At 44.3% G+C, this 22,498-nt stretch overlaps 1 protein-coding gene across 1 annotated transcript; it reads left to right on the forward strand.

Annotated features, from left to right (window-relative positions):
* Nucleotides 1–1,394: 1,394 nt before the first annotated feature.
* SPRR4 (small proline rich protein 4) lies at nucleotides 1,395–21,785 on the forward strand. The gene is given in 3 exon segments (XM_044236529.1): nucleotides 1,395–1,443; nucleotides 21,334–21,460; nucleotides 21,462–21,785. Coding segments are annotated over 3 exon segments (279 nt in total). The 5' UTR covers nucleotides 1,395–1,418; the 3' UTR covers nucleotides 21,589–21,785.
* Nucleotides 21,786–22,498: the final 713 nt, after the last annotated feature.

Raw genomic sequence — 22,498 nt, forward strand, 5'->3', positions numbered from 1 at the left:
AAGCTCCCTCCTTGCTTCTAGTAATAACAGCCTGTAGCGGTGGAGCTGAGAGGCAAACTCGGGCGCTCTGGCTCTCTGGTTTCCATCCTTTGTGACCCAGCAAGTGCTCTGACTGTGCTAGCAGCTAGCAGAAGCCTAAAGCCCAGATCCTGTCTTTTCAGAACCCAGAACCCATCAATTCATTCGTGAGGCAAAGTCAGCATGTTTACAAACCTCCACACATTCACACTTGTTTGCACAAGAGTAGGCACTTGTGTGTGTTCACACCCTCACATAAATTGCACACAGTGGGTTGTTATTCGATGTGCATTCTACAACTTTGCAATTTGACATTGAGCATTGAGAGCAGAAGATAAAGCAGCATTCCAGAAGCACTGATGTGACATTTATGGGCCCCTAGTCTCTCAGTGGTGCAGAGGACTCTGTGGGCCATTCAGGGTAGTGGCAGGAATACTGGTGGTAGGGGGAGTTGGTGTGGTGGCTATCTGCTACCTCTCACAGAAGTGGTTTTAATATTTCAACCACGCAGTTAGCAACACCTGTGTGTGCTAGAATATACCTGCTGAAATCAGCCCCAAACACATTCACTCTTGCCCACTCACTCATGCTTGCACACCCATGCACATAGTCCCACACATAAACATTCATAACCCCTCACATGAGGTTACAACTGATCACACACTGACACACAATTACATGCTGTCAATCACATAGAAGTGACCACACACTGACAAACACTCACAAACACCTGAACGCACAGACACACATACTCATGGTGGCACTCTCACTCACGTGATGGCGCCAGAGCATGGAGCCCCTGTTCTCATGTCCCAGCAGCTTGTCCTCTCAGCTTTCTATAGGTCCCTGCCATATTCCAGTAGGGATGTCTGACCATCACCTTGAGATCCCAGGGAGACAGGCTGATGCTAGGGCTTGGAAGGAGGTGTGTCTTCCTCAGAGAAGAATAGAGTTATATATTTCAAATTAAAAAATCCCCTGAAAGGTGGTGTGAAAAAGAACGCCCACCCACCTTGAAGCCTGAGAGATCTGGGTTCAAATCCCTTCTTCCGTTTCTCATTGAATAACCTTGGACAACTTAACTTTTCTAAGCTGTAAATGAGAACGACTCGACCTTCCAGTCCCCAGTTAGAAATTCAAGCAGACAGGCAGTGGTGGTCTGCCCTTCCTTTCCTCCACAGACTCCCTGGGAAAGTGAAGACTTCTCTCAGCTGCCAGTGGCTATGCCCCAGGGGATCCCTGGCTGGTGATGGATTTCTGCAGCAAGGCTCCAGATCTAGCCACCAAGAATCCTTTAGTGAGAGTCCTGCCTGTGGGTGTGGCCCAGGCAGCCTGCTCCACCTTCTCCTACATGTTGGTACATGTGACCTTGCTGCCTACCATTCCTGGGGGAATCACACATGCCTGGCACTGAAGACACAACAGGTATGCCCTGTGCCTGAATCTGCTGAAACTCTTCCTGGGTCACTGTGGTGCCCTCTGGCCCTGTGTGTATGTGTGTGTGTGTGTGTGTGTGTGTGTGTGTGTGTGTGTGTGTGAGAAAGGCTACTGTCATCTGGATGTCCTACCCAGTGGCAGAGACAGTCACTATTGACATCTGACCCCTGGTTCCTGGTATGTAGTCCTCTCTTCTGGAATATTTATGCTGGCTATCAGGTACCAGACTGATTCATCCCATCTTGCTCTCTGATGAAATAAAAAGTCAACCATTCTTCCTGTTCTCGGTCCTCCACCCAGCCCTTTGGCTCGAGTCTCCTCTGTCCCCTAGAGCTGATGGGACCATGAGGTTCTCCTTCAATGGGTTTTAGAAGGCACAACCACTTCAAATAAAGAGCACTTAACAGAGAGTCAAGAGACCCGAGTCATTATCTTAGTTCTGCCATTGGCCTTCTGTGTGTTACTGGGCAAGTTATTTCCTTTCCCTTCACGTCCTAACCTTCACAAGGCCACCTTGGGCTTGCTGGATTCTTTCTCAGCTTCTTTCCTGTTCTGACTCACTATAAGGTGACTCACTCACTCCAATCTTTATTTAATCTCCCCATTATCCCTAAGTAGTCACAGTCACGGAAATCCCTTGGAGGTAGGGACAGGGTGGGACTATCCAGGTACCAGGTCATTTTGTATGGCTTTGTCATGGAGGCATAGAGCAAACTTAGCTAAAATCCACAGCGATATTTTAAGATCTCTCACCTTGGGACTAACTTACCACCCTCTAGGGAATCAATAACATACCATCTGCTGACAGTTTTAGATTTATATGTATGTACACATATACACATATGCGTATACACATATGTATATTTAAAAGGAGTGTTACTTCTACAAGCAAGGTACTATACTAGGATTTTAACATTTAGCCTATTAATACCAATTTATACCATAAAAATAATAATTCTTACTTGCTACTGAAGAAAATGAGACCCAAGGAGGAAACAAACTTTGCCCAAGACTACACAGTTAGTAGCTGAAGAGCTTGGTTTCAAATATAGATCTGCCTTTCATAAAAGCCCATCTTTTTGACTCATTCTACTTTCCCCTGATGATTGGGCTAGAAGCCCTTCCAGAGCAAATAAGGGGTGGGCTCTTCTCATCTGCATTTCATATGGTACATGGTGAAAAAAAGTCTGGATGATGTTTCATAGGGTGCTAAGCTACAACTTCTGTCCTTCATGGAACTAACTGGCCAGAAGACTTTTCCTTGCTTATAATGGCCTTCAGGAAACAAAGAGTAAATGGCAAGACACATGTACATGGAGCTAGAGCTTCTCTGTTGGGAGAGAGAGAGAGATTAACTTGTCATGTTTAAGACAAATTAAAGGGACACCTAGTCAGTTAAGCATCTGCTTTCCATTCGGGTCATGATCTTAGGGTCCTGGGATCAAACCCTGTTTTGTTGTAGGGCTCCCTGCTCAGAAGGGAGTTAGCTTGTCTCTCTCCCTCTGCCCTTCTCCCACCCCACTTGTGTCCATTTGTGCCCACTCATTCCCGCTCTTACTTGCTATCTTGCTCTCTCTTGGGCCTGCATTCTCTCTCTCTCTCTCTCTCAAATAAGTTAATCTTTAAAAAAACAAAGACTGATTAACAGTTGTCAGCCACAAGTTCAAGTCTTCACAGAATATTCTTATTTTATTCCTTGCATAAGACTGAATCAGGGTGATAGCTTGTACATTGGTTCCCTGCAGACAAAGTGTGTGTGTGTGTGTCTGTGTGCACTTCTGTGCATATATGCATGCATACATGTTATTCTCTTTGTGGACAGGCAGGGGAGTGCCACCAGTCAACATAATCTTAATAAAGTTTCCTCCTGGGGTGCCTAGCTTGCTCAGTCAGTAGAGCATGTGACTCTTGATCTTGGGGTTGTGAGTTCAAGCCCCATGTTGGGTATAGAGATTAGTTAAGAAAAAAAAAAATAAAGTTTCCTCCTGGTCTCCCTTCATGTCATATTATGATGGTCTGCTGTGGGGAGAGTTGTAAAAGCAGAATCTTGGTTCCAAAGACTCATTTGAATACTCCTTAGGACGGCCTGGGATGGTTAATAGAATAGTGACTGCTTTGCTATATTGGGGGGGGTGCACCTGTGGTTACAGGACAGGTGGCATGGAAATTGGAAGGAAATAGAGACAGGATCAGAGAGCAAGGATGGTAACCTTGTAAGGAGGTAAGCAAGGCCAGGTACACACTCAGGACACCTGCAGGTACCAACAAAGGAGCCCATGCAGCCCAGATTCAGGCTGACTATAAGCTCCTCCTACTCCAACATAAGTAAATAAGTAAAGAAGTTCTTTGCAGGAGGAAGAGCAGGAGCTGAGTGGTAATTAAAGCATCCTTGTGCAAAATCTCTCCTACTTGAAATTAGAGACTGTCCTGTGAGGTCATCAATGGGAATAACCCCTGGACTGTATGGGCCTTCAGCCCAGCTCTTACATCTCAGGATTCACCTTCCATTTGGGGAATCTGTGCTAATTGTGGTTTCCTCTTTTACTAAAATGAAACCAAAGCAGCCTTTAGACAGGACCATGCTAACAGCTTGACTACAACCAAAGGTGAACAGACACCAGGGAGACATGTCACCAGATTATCTAGTCAATAAAGCCAGTTCACTCATTCTCAGCATGGACCCCACTACAACGATGCTATGGCTTTCCTAGTGTGCTGCACTTGGGGGCCTAGAGATAGTCACACTCTGTTGTATCCATTGTCTTCCTGTCTCACACTGCCTGTTTGTTCAACAAACATAGAGCTTGGCATTGCTAGGTCTCCCATTAACCCAAGCTGTCCTGCTGTTCAAAACACTGTCTGTGTCTGCTCAGCAACTTCTCATGTTGCGGTCCACTGACTCTCTAAAAGAACCACACAGTGTGGCCTGTGTCATCTGTGCCATGCCTGTCCGCATGCATTATGCTGGAGGGTTGAGGAGACTTGGGGAGCTTGTCGTTTGGAAAGAGGCAGCATGATACCATTCAGGGCAGTCTTAGAACCAGACTGATGGAGGCTTGGATTCTGGTCCAATCATTTACCAGTCACATGACTTGGGACAAGTTATTTAATCTCTCTGGGTTTCAGTCTCCTCATCGACCAAACACTGGTTTTGTGTTTCTCCTGCAGGGATTGGGGGCAACCATGTAGAGAACCTTGGATTTTACATAACAGCTGTTCAGTAATTGGAAACCTTTGCAGGGAGAGTTTCTCTTGCTCTCCATTCAGTTTGGCTTTCCTGACCCCCACTGAGTCCTTCCCCCATCTCCCATGCACTGACTCAAGTCATTCTGCCTTCATCAAACCCCAACTCCATGGTGAGCCAGCAAGGAAACCTTGGAAAGGCATTGACTCCAGTGGGGAGGAACTGGTCTTTCCCTCTGAGGATAACATGATCCAGCTTAATGAGACCACTGGGATGAGAAGAGTTCCAGCTGAGGTCCTTAGATTTCTTTGCCTGTAGAGTGAGGAGGAGGAATCCCTAAGGTCTCCTCTGCATCTGAGGCCTCCCTGCCCCCTGGTCTGTACCAGCCTTCTGAGGGAGGCACTCTTGAAATTGGAAACAGTTGCACTAGCCGGACAGGACCTGCAGGTGGCACTCTCCCCCAACTGCCTAGGGGCTACTTGTGATGTGCTTTGGCACAAGGTCCTGTGGTCAGAGTTGGGAAAGAGATGGTTTATTTTGTTCCCCAACCACAGACAGAAAGTCATTTGTAGGAAAATATCAGTTGCCCACAAGCAGATAGCACTTGTTGTATACCGTGTAAGCCCATGTTACCCCTTCATTTCCCTCTTCTTCCTTCTTTTCCATCCTACCTCTGCAGTCACATTTACATCTGCACATGGATGGACACACTCCACACACACATACACATATGCACACAGCCAAGTCACAGGGTTGGCTATCAGTTAGTATGCACTAGACTTCATCATTTACTTTCCCTTTGGGCAGAGTCAAGCAGAAGTAGGAATAGAATCTCCTTCTAAGAAAGAAGTCATCTCTTTCATATCCTCGTGTATTGATCAGGGTAGGCCAAATCACGCTTCAACTGCCAATGAGCCTACAATCTCAGGGGCTCAAAAGAGCAAAGTCTTACCTCTCCCTCACCTTAGATGTCCACTGAGGGTCAGTCACAGCCCTTCTGCACATTAATTTGACTTTGGGATACAAGCTGACAGAGCAGCCTCAATCTGGAACATGGTCAGTCCTTATAGCAGAGTGGCAAGACAGTGTACGAACTGCAGCTCCTAGAATTTACACTTTATGGGCAAAGCAAGCCCCATAGCCACATCTCCATTGCCAGTGGGCAGGGTAGGATACTTCCTGGGGGAGAGGAGCAGAGGCAGCAAAATATTTATGAACACAGGATAGCCTAATTCACCCATGTAAAGTGATTGCTGAATTTCTACCCCTTATAATTACTGATGCCAGCGTTGTCTTCTTTTGAGTTGTGAATATCATCCTAGAAAAGCCGACCTTTATCAGGTTCCCCTGTATGCAAAGGATGTCTAAGGCCCTGAGTCAGAGGAAGGAACCCGGATGGAGAAAAATAGATTCCTGCTTGTGATCCAACAAGAAAGAAAGCACAGTGGAAAACAAAGCACTTGGAAGGCATGTTTGACAGGTGTCAGTAAAGGGAGAGGAAAGGCACCAAGAAGGGTGAGCCCTGACGACGTGGAAGGACTGTGCTCTGCTTCATCAGATGGAGGGTGTTGTTGCTCTTCCCAGTCACACAGTGGGAGAGCCCACAACTATGTAGACCCTGAACTGGCCACATATTATTTGTCTGAACACAAATTCAATGTGTATCTATTACGAATGAGGCACCCTACTACTACAAACAGATGTTGAAGAAAAGTAGGAATGTTCCTGCCCTCAAGAGGCTCACAGCTAACACAGGACAGAGCAGAAGATAGCCCATCCCCAAACCGCAGAATGGGTGCTAAGACAGGAGCTTCCTGTGCAAACACTGACACCAAGGTCAAAGTAACATAATGAGGGATGTTCAGAAAAGAAATGAACTAGTGTCTGAGATTCTAAGATTAATCAGGTGCAAATTAGGGCCAGGTACTTCAGGCAGAGGGAGTGGCTTATTGGCAGAAGAATGAGAAAACAGCACATTATTAAGACAACTTGTAGGGGTGCCTGGGTGGTTCAGTGGGTTAAAGCCTCTGCCTTCAGCTCAGGTCATGATCCCAGGGTCTTGGGATTGAGCCCCGCATCGGGCTCTCTGCTCAGTAGGGAGCCTGCTTCCCTCTGTCTCTCTGCCTGCCTCTCTGCCTACTTGTGATCTCTGTCAAATAAATAAATAAATAAAGCTTTGGGAAAAAAAAAAAAAGAAAGAAAGAAAAGAAAACAACCGGTAAACAGTTCATCAAGACTTATGGCTGGAAGAGTAGAGCACTTGTACAGAGAGAAAGGAAGGTGGTTTGATGGGAGGGATGAGACTAGAGTCTCAGGGTCCAGAGTGTGAAGCCCCTTTGAAATCATGTCAACAACTGTATACTTTCTCCTGAGGTCTGTGGGAAATTACCAAAGGGTTTGGGCACGGAGTGGCTTAATTACTATGGATGTGAAGTATTGTCCCACCACTTCCCTCTACTGATGATGTGGAAGGCCAACCACAGCTCAGGCTGGCAGCTCAGAGCTCTGTGAGCCCTGGTCCTAGCTTGGAATGTCAGGCATCACCAGGCACTGTCTGAGCTGAGGCCGGCAGCCCTTGTTTGCTGCCTTTTGCGGCCATTTCCTCAAGGGCATCAACAGATAAACTGGCCCAACTTGTGGTATCTGCTTATTTGTCTGTTTGGTTTGGTTCTCTATCTCAGTCACCATCACAGAGGTCCTTTCTTTGGCCCGAGGAATAATTTGAGCCCCAGCTCCTTGCTTCCAGCGACCAAGTCTCAGGGAAAAATCAGATTCCTCAGTGGGCAGTGCCCATAAATGGAAATGTCTTTTTGCCCCAACCACCTCCTGCGAGGAAGAGAGCTACTGTTCCACCACGGTTGCCTCTCTCTGGGTTTTGCTTGAGGTTGTGTCCAGTAAGCTCAGCTGACCAGGAATGTAAAGCACAGTGAACGCCTCAGTGATACAAAGCAAACAAATTAAGAGATGCCTGTCCAACTCATAGGTTACATTCCTTAGGAACTCCTATCTAAAGCATGATTTTTGTTCTATACCATTAGCCTATGTCCCAAAGGGAAACCCCCTTTGTTATACTATACCAAGATTTGTCTTTCAGATTAGCCATCAGACAACCCGTCAGCCAAACGATCAGGAAATCAACTAGTCAAATACTCAACCAGACAACTAGTCAGTTGTTTAGTGAGCTAGGCGGGCAGTCAGCTAGTTTGTCAGATCATTACTCACCTTCCTTCTTTCACTCACTTCCCAACTCACTCAACAGCATCCTTTAGTAATTGGACCACCCACCCACCAACTAGCTAGTGTACTCACTGGCCAACACCAGTTCTTACCAGAGTAGAAGTTCTGTCCTCAACATCTTTCCTGCCCCTGGGAAGCTTGCAGTTTGCCTAGTTAGAATGAAGTCCCCTGTGTGTGTGTGTGTGTGTGTGTAATACACACACACACATGCATCCATAGGTACCTGGACCTCTTACAGGTGTGGGTGATGTCAGCACAGGTCTTCACAGATAATGCATATGCTTGGAAAACAGAAAGAGCTACTTAGAGAAGGCAGGCATCAACCTGACCTTGAAAAGAAGGACTAGTTCATAAAGCATCTTGAGACTTCATTGACTCTGACTGTTAAGCCAAAATGTCTAACAGTGGGTTTATCATTCAGTTGAACTCATTCATTGATAAAACATTCATTTTTCCACATTCATAGAGTGGGTATAACATGCATTTGGCTAGTACAGGGGATAGATGATAAACACATGGATATATGATGAGAGTGAAACGGCTCTTTCCATCAGAGAATGTACATGTGATGCTGAGATTAGTACATAATTTAGACATATTCAATTGAAATATTACATAAAAAGTGATCATGGTACATATAAATAAAAAGGTGTGAGTGCTGAGCAGAAGAGGAAAACCTATCTTTTGGGAAAGATTTAGGAAAGCAGTCACAGAGAAAGTAATATTTAAAATCCTTCCTAAAGATTACCCTGAGTTTCATTAGGAGACTTGAAAATGGTGTGTCATTACAGATCAAATGATTTGAGGCAAGAAAGCATGAGGTGAGTTTTGTCAACAGCAATAGCCTTGTCTGGGGCTGAGTTAAGGGAAGCTGGGAGCCAAGGTAGGAATTACACATGGTGTCAGCTTGTACAGGATTTTTGAACAGTTCATACCCTCTCTCCTTCGTCAAGTCTATTAGCCATTCTCACACGTAAGTGTTAACATCTCTCCCTCTGCTTCAGGCTAACTAGGATTACCTGACTGTATCCCCTGGTCACTTATCCCTCCCCCAGTAGATGGCTCTGATCAAGACAGCACTCTTCATCTGAGTCCAAACGCAGCATCAGTGTACTCCGCTCATGATTAGCCCCCCAAGGAGGAACTCAGCTGCCTTCCCAGACTTTCCCAAACCCATACATTTATAGAATGGAGGCTCCCTGGGGCCCTTGAGGGAGTTGTAGCCAAACTCCTTATATTGGAAAACAGGAAAATCGAATCTGGGAAACATTAAGGGCCATGTCTAAGACCTCACAGCCAGTAAGGGGTGAGTATCAGTAGAGCAGTTTCTTAACCCTCTTGGCTCCTTCTCTTGCCTCTAACCACACCATGTCATGTCCAAGGACAGGGTGACCAGTGCTTCAGCTCCACTCAACTTCCAAGAGGCTAACCCTGGCCATCTTTCCAGAGGTGTGCACTTTTCCCACACACCTCTCCTCTTCCACAGACAGTCTTCAGATTCTTCAGGTGACAGTTTGCAGATGTTGTGTCAGAACCAGACTCTCACCATCCAGGACTCCTTTTACACCTTTATCAAACTCCTAGAACTGCTGGGGATCTTAGAGAAATAAAGCAAGGAGGGGTGGAAGAGGAGATAAATGGCTCACATATTTCTGGAACCTTATCCTTTCCCTCTTCTCTCTCCATAGGACTGATTTCAATATTACTTCACAGAATACCCAACACCAGTAACTGAGCATCTTATCTGCAAATAGAAAAATTAGAGGCTGAACTAATCCATGCTGCAAATGGATTTCCCACATTTATAAAGGTCACAAAGTCTCTCTAAGAAGCATGTTCTGAAATTTTTGTTGACAGATCACCAACTAATTAATGGAGAAAGGAATTCCAAACAGAAATGTCCTGAACAGTGACTGCTGGTTAAGTATGTACCAGAACTCTAGACAAAACACGTATGACATGATTATGATTTTCTTTAATGAAATGTAATTTGCTCAGTTTTAAATGTTCATTTCACTGAACAGGCAGCTGAAATACAGGAATGCTGGCAGGCCCAAACTCCGCTGTCCTCCCTGCCAAGCACAGCCCTCCCATTATAAAATCCTCTCATGAGTAAACTAGAGCTCTTTTTTTTTTTTTTTTTCCTTTTCTTGCTTCCTCCTTACAGATAGCATAATAAATATGTTCCATTTTTGTCCAGATGGAGCCATCAACAACCCTTCTTTCCCCAAAAGTACCCTGGTAGAAAAATGTTTGGATTGATAGCTAAGTGATTAGCAGTGTCTCTGAGAGGGTCCTCTCCCAGGATCAGGTCTCTCTGTCTCAGTCATCTCACTGTTTGTCCACAGGGTGGGTTTGGGTTTTCTCAAGCCTTGACTCACCTTCAGAAATGAGTCTTGCCTGTGCCCTCCCCTCCCTGATGGAGTCATGACACACACCTGTTCTCAGGTGTCTGCTCCCTGGGGAGGCAAGTTGCAGAGCCTGGCTTCCTGGTTTGAGTCCAACATGGCCTTTGAGGATGAAAGAGCAGATGCAGGACTCAGGACTTGCCAGGTGACAGAGCCAAGGCCAGACTGGATGGCGGGAGTGGAGTCCCTGGTCCACTGAGTTTCTCAGGGCACACCTTCCCTAGACAGTTGTTTGTATAGGCTGGTTTGAGGGTGCCAGCAAGCCTCCCCTCCTCCTTTGAAAGAATGATCCACTCCCTAGCCAGCCAGGGTATCTGGAAATCAACCATTTTAGATGTAAGAGACTTGGGACAACCCTATTTTCTAGATTTAAGATTCATCCACGATTGGAGCCAGCTTTCTTATTTATAAATTTATTATACAATTAGCTTTCTTCATAGACTATTGTGAAAATTTTTATATGGAAGTGTCTCTAAGTTGAGCAGCTAATCAAACTGCACCCGGGCCTAGCAGTGTGGTGGCAAGGGACTGGTTGGGGTCTGTTAGAGGAGAGAGGAAACAGGCTCATGGGAAGGATGACACTGAGAGCCAGGGAGGAAAGAAAAGAGGTCGGACAGGAGGAGGGAGAGAACCAGCTTCCTAGTTCTGTCTTTAACAGAGCCTTTGCCAGAAGCCGCCTCGTAGTTCAGGCACTTCAGCTGACTGACAAGATCTGTAAGTCAGGAGGCTCTGTGATCTAGCCCTGCATTCCGCATGAGCCACTGTGTGATCCTGGACCAAGACTCAGTTTCCCTCTCTGTAAAATGGAGATAACGTGGCTAATGGAAAAGTTGAGTTCCAGGGTTTCAGGAAACTTGTTTTGGATGCTATGAGGTTGACTGCTCACATACATAAACAGGACCTAGAGCTCACAGCCAGATGTCTGGCTGTCTATCCCAGCCACTCATGGAGCATCCTCAGAGATGACAGTGTGATACACATACACTGTGATACAATGATAGTTGTTCTATACACTCAGTTGCATAACTAGAGAGAGCTCCCAGAACTAAGCAGGAGTTGGGTATGAACCAAACAGGAGGCCAGAGAGCAGACTGGGGAAAATGAGGAGTCCATGGAGAAGCTGTGTGTGTGCCTGATGAAAGGAGGGCGTCATTGCTCCATTTGTAGGTAGCACACATACACTGATGCCTTCCAGATGCAGGCACATGAGAATGCCATGCCAAATCTGTTTTGCTATCTCCTTCCCTTCTGGAGGTCTTGAATCTAGACAAGCAAAGTGGAGTGGGAGCCAGGAAGAGAGGCGTGGAGGTGGCAAAAGTGGAAGGCAAAACGTGGGATCTAGAACCCAGAATGTTACTTTACTTCTTTAGAATGTTAATATTCTTTTTTTTATTATTAATTTTTTTTCAGCATAACAGTATTCATTATTTTTTCACCACACCCAGTGCTCCATGCAATCCTTGCCCTCTATAATACCCACCACCTGGTACCCCAACCTCCCACCCCCCTATCACTTCAAACCCCTCAGATTGTTTTTCAGAGTCCATGGTCTCTCATGATTCACCTCCCCTTCCAATTTACCCCAACTCCCTTCTCCTCTCTAACACCCGTTGTCCTCCATGCTATATGTTATGCTCCACAAATAAGTGAAACCATATGATAATTGACTCTCTCTGCCTGACTTATTTCACTCAGCATAATCTCTTCCAGTCCCATCCATGTTGCTACAAAAGTTGGGTATTCATCCTTTCTGATGGAGGCATAATACTCCATAGTGTATATGGACCACATTTTCCTTATCCATTCGTCTGTTGAAGGACTTCTTGGTTCTTTCCATAGTTTGGAGACCATGGCCATTGCTGCTATAAAAATTGGGGTACAGATGGCCCTTCTTCTCATGACATCTGTATCTTTGGGGTAAATACCCAGGAGTGCAATGGCAGGGTCATAGGGAAGTTCTATTTTTAATTTCTTGAGGAATCTCCACACTGTTCTCCAAAGAGGCTGCACCAATCTGCATTCCCACCAACAGTGGAAGAGGGTTCCCCTTTCTCCACATCCCTCCAACACATGTTGTTTCCTGTCTTGTGATAGAATGTTATATTCTTAAAGTTGATAGGCTTGTGGGGAGAAAGGGGTGAGGACTGGCGGGGATAGGAAATTAAGGGAAGGGCTAAAGTGTAAGTGAGGCTGACCCTAAAAACTGAGCCACATATGATAGAAAGCACAGGGAAAATCCTGAGCCATGGCCCTACCAAGCAACAGTCACTTGTGTGCCACAGAGAAGCTGGGCACTATGATGCATAGGATATGAACCCCTGGCCAGGGCCCCACCCGAGCTCCTCCCTGCTTGCTTCCTGTCATTGAGCAAGTCAGTTAACTTCTTTGGATTTACTTTTTCAAACTGTAAAATTGGATTTACACTACCTGACAGGATTGTCATGATAATTAAATAAGGCAAGGGTTTGAAAGTGCTTTCGAAAATACTTCTAGGTATTTCTATCATTTCTCAGGCAGCCTTACAATGTAGCCCCCAATAATGACAAAAATGAGCACATCAATGCCTTTAGTAAGGCTGGCCGCTAAGGTTTTAGGCCATAAGTACAAGGTAGATCAGCTTCCCAGAGCAGTCCTGCCTTCTCTATCGTTGGGGCTACGAGTACAAATGAGGGACCAGGGCTCCTCCTGCCATCTAAATAGGCCTTTGAGTAAATTCCCAGATTTAGCATAAAAAGTACAGACTTCGCACAGAAATCAGTTGCATTTCTCTACACCAACAACAAGACAGAAGAAAGAGAAATTAAGGAGTCAATCCCATTTACAATTGCACGCCAAACCATAAGATACCTAGGAATAAACCTAACCAAAGAGGCTAAGAATCTATACTCAGAAAACTATAAAGTACTCATGAAAGAAATTGAGGAAGACACAAAGAAATGGAAAAATGTTCCATGCTCCTGGATTGGAAGAATAAATATTGTGAAAATGTCTATGCTACCTAAAGCAATCTACACATTTAATGCAATTCCTATCAAAGTACCATCCATCTTTTTCAAAGAAATGGAACAAATAATTTTAAAATTTATATGGAACCAGAAAAGACCTCGAATAGCCAAAGGGATATTGAAAAACAAAGCCAAAGTTGGTGGCATCACAATTCCGGACTTCAAGCTTTATTACAATGCTGTCATCATCAAGACAGCATGGTACTGGCACAAAAACAGACACATAGATCGATGGAACACAATAGAGAGCCCAGAAATAGACCCTCAACTCTATGGTCAACTAATCTTCGACAAAGCAGGAAAGAATGTCCAATGGAAAAAAGCCTCTTCAATAAATAGTGTTGGGAAAATTGGACAGCCACGTGCAGAAAAATGAAATTGGACCATTTCCTTACACCACACACAAAAATAGATTCAAAATGGATTAAGGACCTCAATGTGAGAAAGGAATCCATCAAAATCCTTGAGGAGAACACAGGCAGCAACCTCTTTGACCTCAGCCACAGCAACATCTTCCTAGGAACATCGCCAAAGGCAAGGGAAGCAAAGGCAAAAATGAACTTTTGGGATTTCATCAAGATCAAAAGCTTTTGCACAGCAAAGGAAACAGTTAACAAAACCAAAAGACAACTGACAGAATGGGAGAAGATATTTGCAAACGACATATCAGATAAAGGACTAGTGTCCAAAATCTATAAAGAACTTAGCAAACTCAACACCCAAAGAACAAATAATCCAATCAAGAAATGGGCAGAGGACATGAACAGACGTTTCTGCAAAGAAGACATCCAGATGGCCAACAGACACATGAAAAAGTGCTCCATATCACTCGGCATCAGGGAAATACAAATCAAAACCACAATGAGATATCACCTCACACCAGTCAGAATGGCTAAAATCAACAAGTCAGGAAATGACAGATGCTGGCGAGGATGCGGAGAAAGGGGAACCCTCCTACACTGTTGGTGGGAATGCAAGCTGGTGCAACCACTCTGGAAAACAGCATGGAGGTTCCTCAAAATGTTGAAAATAGAACTGCCCTATGACCCAGCAATTGCACTACTGGGAATTTACCCTAAAGATACAAACGTAGTGATCCAAAGGGGCACGTGCACCCGAATGTTTATAGCAGCAATGTCCACAATAGCCAAACTATGGAAAGAACGTAGATGTCCATCAACAGATGAATGGATCAAGAAGATGTGGTATATATACACAATGGAATACTATGCAGCCATCAAAAGAAATGAAATCTTGCCATTTGCGACAACATGGATGGAACTAGAGCGTATCATGCTTAGTGAAATAAGTCAAGCGGAGAAAGACAACTATCATATGATCTCCCTGATATGAGGAGGTGGTGATGCAACATGGGGGCTTAAGTGGGTAGGAGAAGAATACATGAAACAAGATGGGATAGGGAAGGAGACAAACCATAAGTGACTCTTAATCTCAGGAAACAAACTGTGGGTTGCTGGGGGGAGGGGGTTGGGAGAAGGGGGGTAGGGTTATGGACATTGGGGAGGGTATGTGCTTTTGGGTAAATTGGAAGGGGAGATGAACCATGAGAGACTATGGACTCTGAAAAACAATCTGAGGGGTTTGAAGTGGTGGGGGGGTGGGAGGTTGGGGTACCAGGTGGTGGGTATTATAGAGGGCACAGCTTGCATGGAGCACTGGGTGTGGTGAAAAAATAATGAATACTGTTTTTCTGAAAATAAATAAATTGGAAAAAAAAAGTACAGACTCCCGAGTTTAATTCACATTTCAGATTAGCCAGTAATTTTGTATTATAAGTATGTCTTATGCAATATTAGAGATATACTTTACTAAGAAAAAAATTCTGGTTAAAGAGGGCACTTGATATAATGAGCACTGGGTGTTATATGCAACTGATGAATCACTAAACTCTACCTCTGAAATTAGTAATACACTATATGTTAATTGATTTTAAATATTTTTTTAAATCCTGTTTACCTGAAATTCAAACGGAACTAGGTGTCCTGTATTTTACCTGGCAACCCTACCCTAGAGGCTAAATTCTATCCCAACCCCTCTACACCACTAATACCCGTCAGTGGCTAATATCTGGTGGGCAGGTGATTAGCAATGCCATGTTGATTAAGCTTGGGGGGCCCATCTCATTCTTGTCCTTGTGCTCAAGGAGAAGCCTCCTATAATACATTGCAAACAGTCTCTGGTGGGTTGGGAAAATCATAGGCACCAAGCAGTGGTGTAGGAGACCAAGGACCTTTGTGAGGAGACTTTTTTTTTAATTAAATTTTTCATTTTCAGCATAACAGTATTCATTATTTTTTCACCACACCCAGTGCTCCATGCAATCCTTGCCCTCTATAATACCCACCACCTGGTACCCCAACCTCCCACCCCCCCGTCACTTCAAACCCCTCAGATTGTTTTTCAGAGTCCATAGTCTCTCATGATTCTCCTCCCCTTCCAATTTATCCCAAGTCCCAACTCCTCTCTAACTCCCCATGTCCTCCATGCTATTTGTTATGCTCCACAAATAAGTGAAACCATATGATAATTGACTCTCTCTGCCTGACTTATTTCACTCAGAATAATCTCTTCCAGTCCCGTCCATGTTGCTACAAAAGTTGGGTATTCATCCTTTCTGATGGAGGCATAATACTCCATAGGGTATATGAACCACATTTTCCTTAACCATTCGTCTGTTGAAGGGCATCTTGGTTCTTTCCATAGTTTGGCGACTGTGGCCATTGCTGCTATAAACATTGGGGTACAGATGGCCCTTCTTTTCATGACATCTATATCTTTGGGGTAAATACCCAAGAGTGCAATGGCATGGTCATAGGGAAGTTCTATTTTTAATTTCTTGAGGAATCTCCACACTGTTCTTCAAAGAGGCTGTACCAACCTGCATTCCCACCAACAGTGGAAGAGGGTTCCCCTTTCTCCACATCCCCTCCAACACATGTTGTTTCCTGTATTGTTAATTTTGGCCATTCTAACTGGTGTAAGGTGATATCTCAATGTGGTTTTAATTTGAATCTCCCTGAGGGCTAGTGATGATGAACAGTTTTTCATGTGTCTGATAGCCACTTGTATATCTTCATTGGAGAAGTTTCTGTTCATATCTTCTGCCCATTTTTTAATATGAATGCCTGTTTTGTGTGTGTTGAGTTTGAGGAGTTCATTATAGATCCTGGATATCAACCTTTTGTCTGCACTGTCATTTGCAAATATCTTCTCCCATTCCGTGGGTTGCCTCTTTGTTTTCTTGACTGTTTCCTTTGCTGTGCAGAAGCTTTTGATTTTGATGAAGTCCCAAAAGTTTATTTTCACTTTTGTTTCCTTTGCCTTTGGAGACATATCTTGAAAGAAGTTGTTGTGGCTGATATCGAAGAGATTACTGCTTATGTTCTCCTCTAGGATTCTGATGGATTCCTGTCTCACATTGAGGTTTTTTATCCATTTTGAGTTTATCTTTGTGTACGGTGTAAGAGAAAGGTCGAGTTTCATTTTTCTACATATAGCTGTCCAGTTTTCCCAGAACCATCTATTTATTTATTAAAATTTTTTATTTTTTATAAACATATACATTTTATCCCCAGGTGTACAGGTCTGTGAATCGCCAAGTTTACACACTTCATAGCACTCACCAAAGCACATACCCTCCCCAATGTCCATAAGCCCGCCCCCCTTCTCCAACCCCCCTCCCCCCAGCAACCCACAGTTTGTTTTGTGAGATTAAGAGTCACTTATGGTTTGTCTCCCTCCCAATCCCATCTTGTTTCATGTATTCTTCTCCTACCCACTTAAGCCCCCATGTTGCATCACCACTTCCTCATATCAGGGAGATCATATGGTAGTTGTCTTTCTCTGCTTGACTTATTTCGCTAAGCATGATACACTCTAGTTCCATCCATGTTGTCGCAAATGGCAAGATTTCATTTCTTTTGATGGCTGCATAGTATTCCATTGTGTATATATACCACATCTTCTTGATCCATTCATCTGTTTATGGACATCTACGTTCTTTCCATAGTTTGGCTATTGTGGACATTGGTGCTATAAACATTCGGGTGCACGTGCCCCTTTGGATCACTACGTTTGTATCTTTAGGGTAAATTCCCAGTAGTGCAATTGCTGGGTCATAGGGCAGTTCTATTTTCAACATTTTGAGGAACCTCCATGCTGTTTTCCAGAGTGGTTGCACCAGCTTGCATTCCCACCAACAGTGTAGGAGGGTTCCCCTTTCTCCGCATCCTCGCCAGCATCTGTCATTTCCTGACTTGTTGATTTTAGCCATTCTGACTGGTGTGAGGTGATATCTCATTGTGGTTCCCAGCACCATTTATTGAAGAGACTGTCTTTTTTCCACTGTATATTTTTTCCTGTTTTTTCGAAGATTAATTGACCATAGAGTTGAGGGTCCATATCTGGGCACTCTACTCTGTTCCCCTGGTCTATGTGTCTGTTTCTATGCCAGTACCATGCTGTCTTGGTGACCACAGCTTTGTAATAAAGCTTGAAATCAGGTAACGTGATGCCCCCCATTCCATTTTTGTTTTTCAACATTTCCTTAGCGATTCGGAGTCTCTTCTGATTCCATACAAATTTTAGGATTATTTGCTCCAGCTCTTTGGAGAATATTGGTGGAATTTTGATTGGAATGGCATTAAAAGTATAGATTGCTCTAGGCAGTATAGACATTTTAACAAAGTTTATTCTTCCAATCCAAGAGCATGGAATGGTCTTCCATCTTTTTGTGTCTTCTTCAATTTCCTTCATGAGTTTGCTGTAGTTCCTCAAGTACAGATCCTTTACCTCTTTGGTTAGGTTTATTCCCAGGTATCTTATGGTTCTTGGTGCTATAGTAAATGGAATCGATTCTCTAATTTCCCTCTCTGTATTTTCGTTGTTAGTGTATAAGAAAGACACTGATTTCTGTACATTGACTTTGTATCCTGCCACGTTGCTGAATTGCTGTATGAGTTCTAGTAGTTTGGGGGTGGAGTCTTTTGGGTTTTCCATATAAAGAATCATGTCATCTGCGAAGAGAGAGAGTTTGACTTCTTCATTGCCAATTTGGATACCTTTTATTTCTCTCTGTTGTCTGATTGCTATTGCTAGGACTTCTAATACTATGTTGAACAAGAGTGGTGAAAGTGGGCATCCTTGTCTTGTTCCTGATCTTAATGGGAAGGCTGCAAGCTTTTTCCCATTGAGGATGATATTTGCTGTGGGTCTGTGAGGAAACTTTTGACTTCTCCATCTGATGTTTGGATCCCCTGAGTCATCCAGATTTGAGTCCCAGTCCCATTTCTGCTGTGTGTTAGCCACATGATCTTTCCCAGCCTCACTTTCCTCATCTACAAAATGGTAACAGTGACACTTGCCTTGTGGGAGCTACAAATTTACAGTGGAATGGTGGGTGTGAAGAGTGAACTCAGCACTAGGCAGTGCTCAGGGCAGTGCCAGATCTTAGTGCTCAACAAATGGAAGTAAGAGCAGTGAAGGGATGCTCATATTTTTACCAGAAGTGGCCAAAATCCATATTTTCTCTATTCCTCCTATTTCTTCAATGGTTTTTACAACTCAAAGTCAGTGAAAAGCACCTCAGATTTGTTCTATTTTTTAAAGATTTTGAGTCCTTGAGTTTGAGCAAACACCTGAGGTAGGTGAAGTCCATTGAGCTAGATAGGGACCTGGAAGGCTGGAATCTCTGGTTATGTTTTCCATCAATACAGGCCAGTACAAAATTAACAAGACAGGAAACAGCATGTGTTGGAGGGGATGTGGAGAAAGGGGAACCCTCTTCCACTGTTGGTGGGAATGCAAGTTGGTGCAGCCTCTTTGGAGAACAGTGTGGATATTCCTCAAGAAATTAAAAATAGAACTTCCCTATGACCCTGCCATTGCCCTCCTGGGTATTTACCCCAAAGATATAGATGTCGTGAAAAGAAGGGCCATCTGTACCCCAATGTTTATAGCAGCAATGGCCATGGTCACCAGACTGTGGAAAGAACCAAGATGCCCTTCAACAGACGAATGGATAAGGAAGATGTGGTTTATATACCCTATGAAGTATTATGCCTCCATCAGAAAGGATGAATACCCAACTTTTGTAGCAACATGGATGGGACTGGAAGAGATTATGCTGAGTGAAATAAGTCAGGCAGAGAGAGTCAATTATCATATGGTTTCACTTATTTGTGGAGCATAACAAATAGCATGGAGGACATGGGGAGTTAGAGAGGAGTTGGGACTTGGGATAAATTGGAAGGGGAGGTGAATCACGAGAGACTATGGACTCTGAAAAACAATCTGAGGGGTTTGAAGTGACGGGGGGGTGGGAGGTTGGGGGTACCAGGTGGTGGGTATTATAGAGGGCAAGGATTGCATGGAGCACTGGGTGTGGTGAAAAAATAATGAATACTGTTATGCTGAAAATAAATAAATGAATTAAAAAAAAAAACAGGCCAGTTTTTCTTGCCAGTTTTTCCAAACAAGTCCCTGGAGGAAGTGCATGTGGGAGAAGTGGGTGATGAATTCCCTGGAAGGAAGTAATCAGAAACATGCCAAGTGCCTGAGATTGGCTGGGGGCCTTGTAAGGTTTCCAGCAGAGGCTGCCGTCCAACTGTTCAGGCTTCTCTCCTGGGGTCCTGCTTGAGCCTCTGGTAAGTGGGAATGAATTCCTCCTGCTGAGACCTGAGAGGCCCTTCCTCCTTCTCCAACAGTCTCCAGACATTTGGCAGGCTCCTGTCCTATTCTTGGGTAATCAGAGAAGTGACTTAAACCTTATGACAATTAAATAAATGTCACACTAATTGTTACTTAGGAAATTCAGTCTCCATCCCTCACCATTGCTGAGTATGGCTAATTACCTGATTCTGGGTCTCACTCCATGGCAAGAGGATTTTGCTCATTTCGGGGAGATATTTAGAACTGGAACTGGAGTGTGTTGTAGCAATTCTGTTTCCTGCAAATGTTCTCATTCTTAAAAAGCTACCTTTCAGCCTTATGAGCAAGCCTTTTCAACCACTGCTTTTAGGTTTGCAGAAGCAGGTATGTTATATATTGCATTTTACACTCTGGCGTTCCCATGCCTCACTATCATGATGACCACCCAAAACCTATGCTTCCCTTTATAATCATGAATTTAGAAGAGAGGAAGGCTACTTACAAACAAAACCAGAGATACGCACTGGAACTGGGAAGACCTCAGAGACCTTTCCCGGTCAGCATCTTCCAAATAAGGTCATAGATGTTCAGAAAAGGCAGATTGCCCACAAATATGCCTGGCCAGTGTGTGGCTGGTTTGGTTCTAGAATTCATGGCTTGTGCCTTCTTGGCCCAGTGCTCCTACTCTGAACCGGGCCACTTCTTGTAACATCCTTCTCTTGTCCCAGACCCCTAGTGGTCTATGTGACCTTTAGTTCCCCAATTCTTCATGGAGGGCTAGAACCTCTATCCTATGGCTACAATAAATTACTAGCCTTAGCATCCCAAGGTGGGTCAGCCATGGAGTGGGGACTACAACTCAGACCTCTGAGATCTTGGAACAGGCTTTTTCCCCAACACTTACGTATCATGACACTTCCCTCTAGATTAGGGACTGCTCCTGTCCTCTACCACATGCGCTCCCATCCTTGCCAGCACCATCCACACTACTCAAGGTGGCCAGTTGACATCGTAGACCCAATGCAAGTCAACCAAGACTTCATGCCTCGATCTTATAAAATATTTGCATTACCTTTTAATCCTCAACTTAACACCTCACCTTGTTTTCTGGGAATACTGAGAAATCAATTATGTATTTAGTTAAGGCAGGAGTCTATGGGAGGATAAAGTAAGATAGGAAATCAGAATAGCAAAGCAGAAAAATGAAAGGGAGAGGATCACAATGGGCGCCTGTGAATCAATCCATTGACCAATTTGAGGCTATCATTCACTTGTCATGTCCTTGGCCACTGTAAGAAAACTGCTCTAGGTGTCAGAAGAGGTGGGTGGTGGAAAGAGCCCTTTTCATGGTGTCCATTGCCTGGGTTTCTTTCAGGCCTCCCGGTTCTTGTGACAATGTCTTCTCAGTGGCAGCAGCTGAGGCAAGGCCTGCCCTGGAAGGCCCAGCAGCAGCAGCAGGTGAAGCAGCCCTGTCAGTCACCTGCTGTCAGATGTCAAGAAACGTGGACCACAAACCAAGGATCCATGTGCTCTGCAGCCCAAGAAACAATGCCCATCCAAGGGCACAGCGATCCTCACCCAGCACAAGTGTCCTGTGGCCCAGCAAGCCCCCAAGAATAAACAGAAGTAAGGGCAGACTGCCTGCCTGACATCCAGGCTACCAGATGGAGCCTTCTCTTCCTCCTGTTCCTCTTCCCTCCATACCCAAGAGCTGCCTTCCTCTCCTACCACCTCCTGCCGGAGGTCCAGTGAAACATTGTCAGGATTTTTCCCCATTTAGCTTTTCCCAACCTGATTTTCTCCCAAGTAGATATAAGGAAGCCTTTCCTTTCCAGCTTCCCACCTGGCCACAACTAGGGCCCCATCCATGCTCCCAAAGCAAGGGAAGCATCTGAACTTCTTCTGAGGTTCTACTCTGAGTAGTGGGGACTCCAGAAACTGATGCACAGCTTCTGTCTTACTGCTTCCTCCAACTACCCTACCATGCACTTCTTTCATTTACTTCCCCCCTAATAAAACTGTGCTTTGTATCATGGTGTCTTACCCCTGTCTATGATCCATTCATTTGTTCAGAGGGGCATTTTGGGGAAATGAGTGTGCAAACACATATGTGCGGGGAGTATATCCTCATGGGCATCATGGCTCGGGTAATTAATGATGGGGTAAGGTCAGATCCTGACACATCTTACTTAAAGGAGAGAGAGAGAAAGTTCAGGGGCTATTTGACAAGAGTCTAGGAGACCCTTTCTAAGTAATCTTATCTACAGAAGGGCAAAGGGAAGAACAGTTTAGCTCCTACCATTAGAGGCCCCAAGGCCAACTGACAAATGTGGTTTTGGTCTCTTGGAAGTTGTCAATCTCAAAAGAAGAACTAACATATATACATGATGTTAAAGTACCTCAAAGCTCATCTATGAATATGTGCAAATAACTTTTTCATGTATTTATGTGTTTTCCATTCATTTATTCATTAATTCACAATCACTCATCCATCTAATATTTTGCAAATTCCGCTATGAGTTTGATTCTCCACTCTTCCA

This window comes from Neovison vison, chromosome 2, assembly GCF_020171115.1.
Source record: "Neovison vison isolate M4711 chromosome 2, ASM_NN_V1, whole genome shotgun sequence".
Classification (NCBI taxonomy): Eukaryota; Metazoa; Chordata; class Mammalia; order Carnivora; family Mustelidae; genus Neogale; species Neogale vison.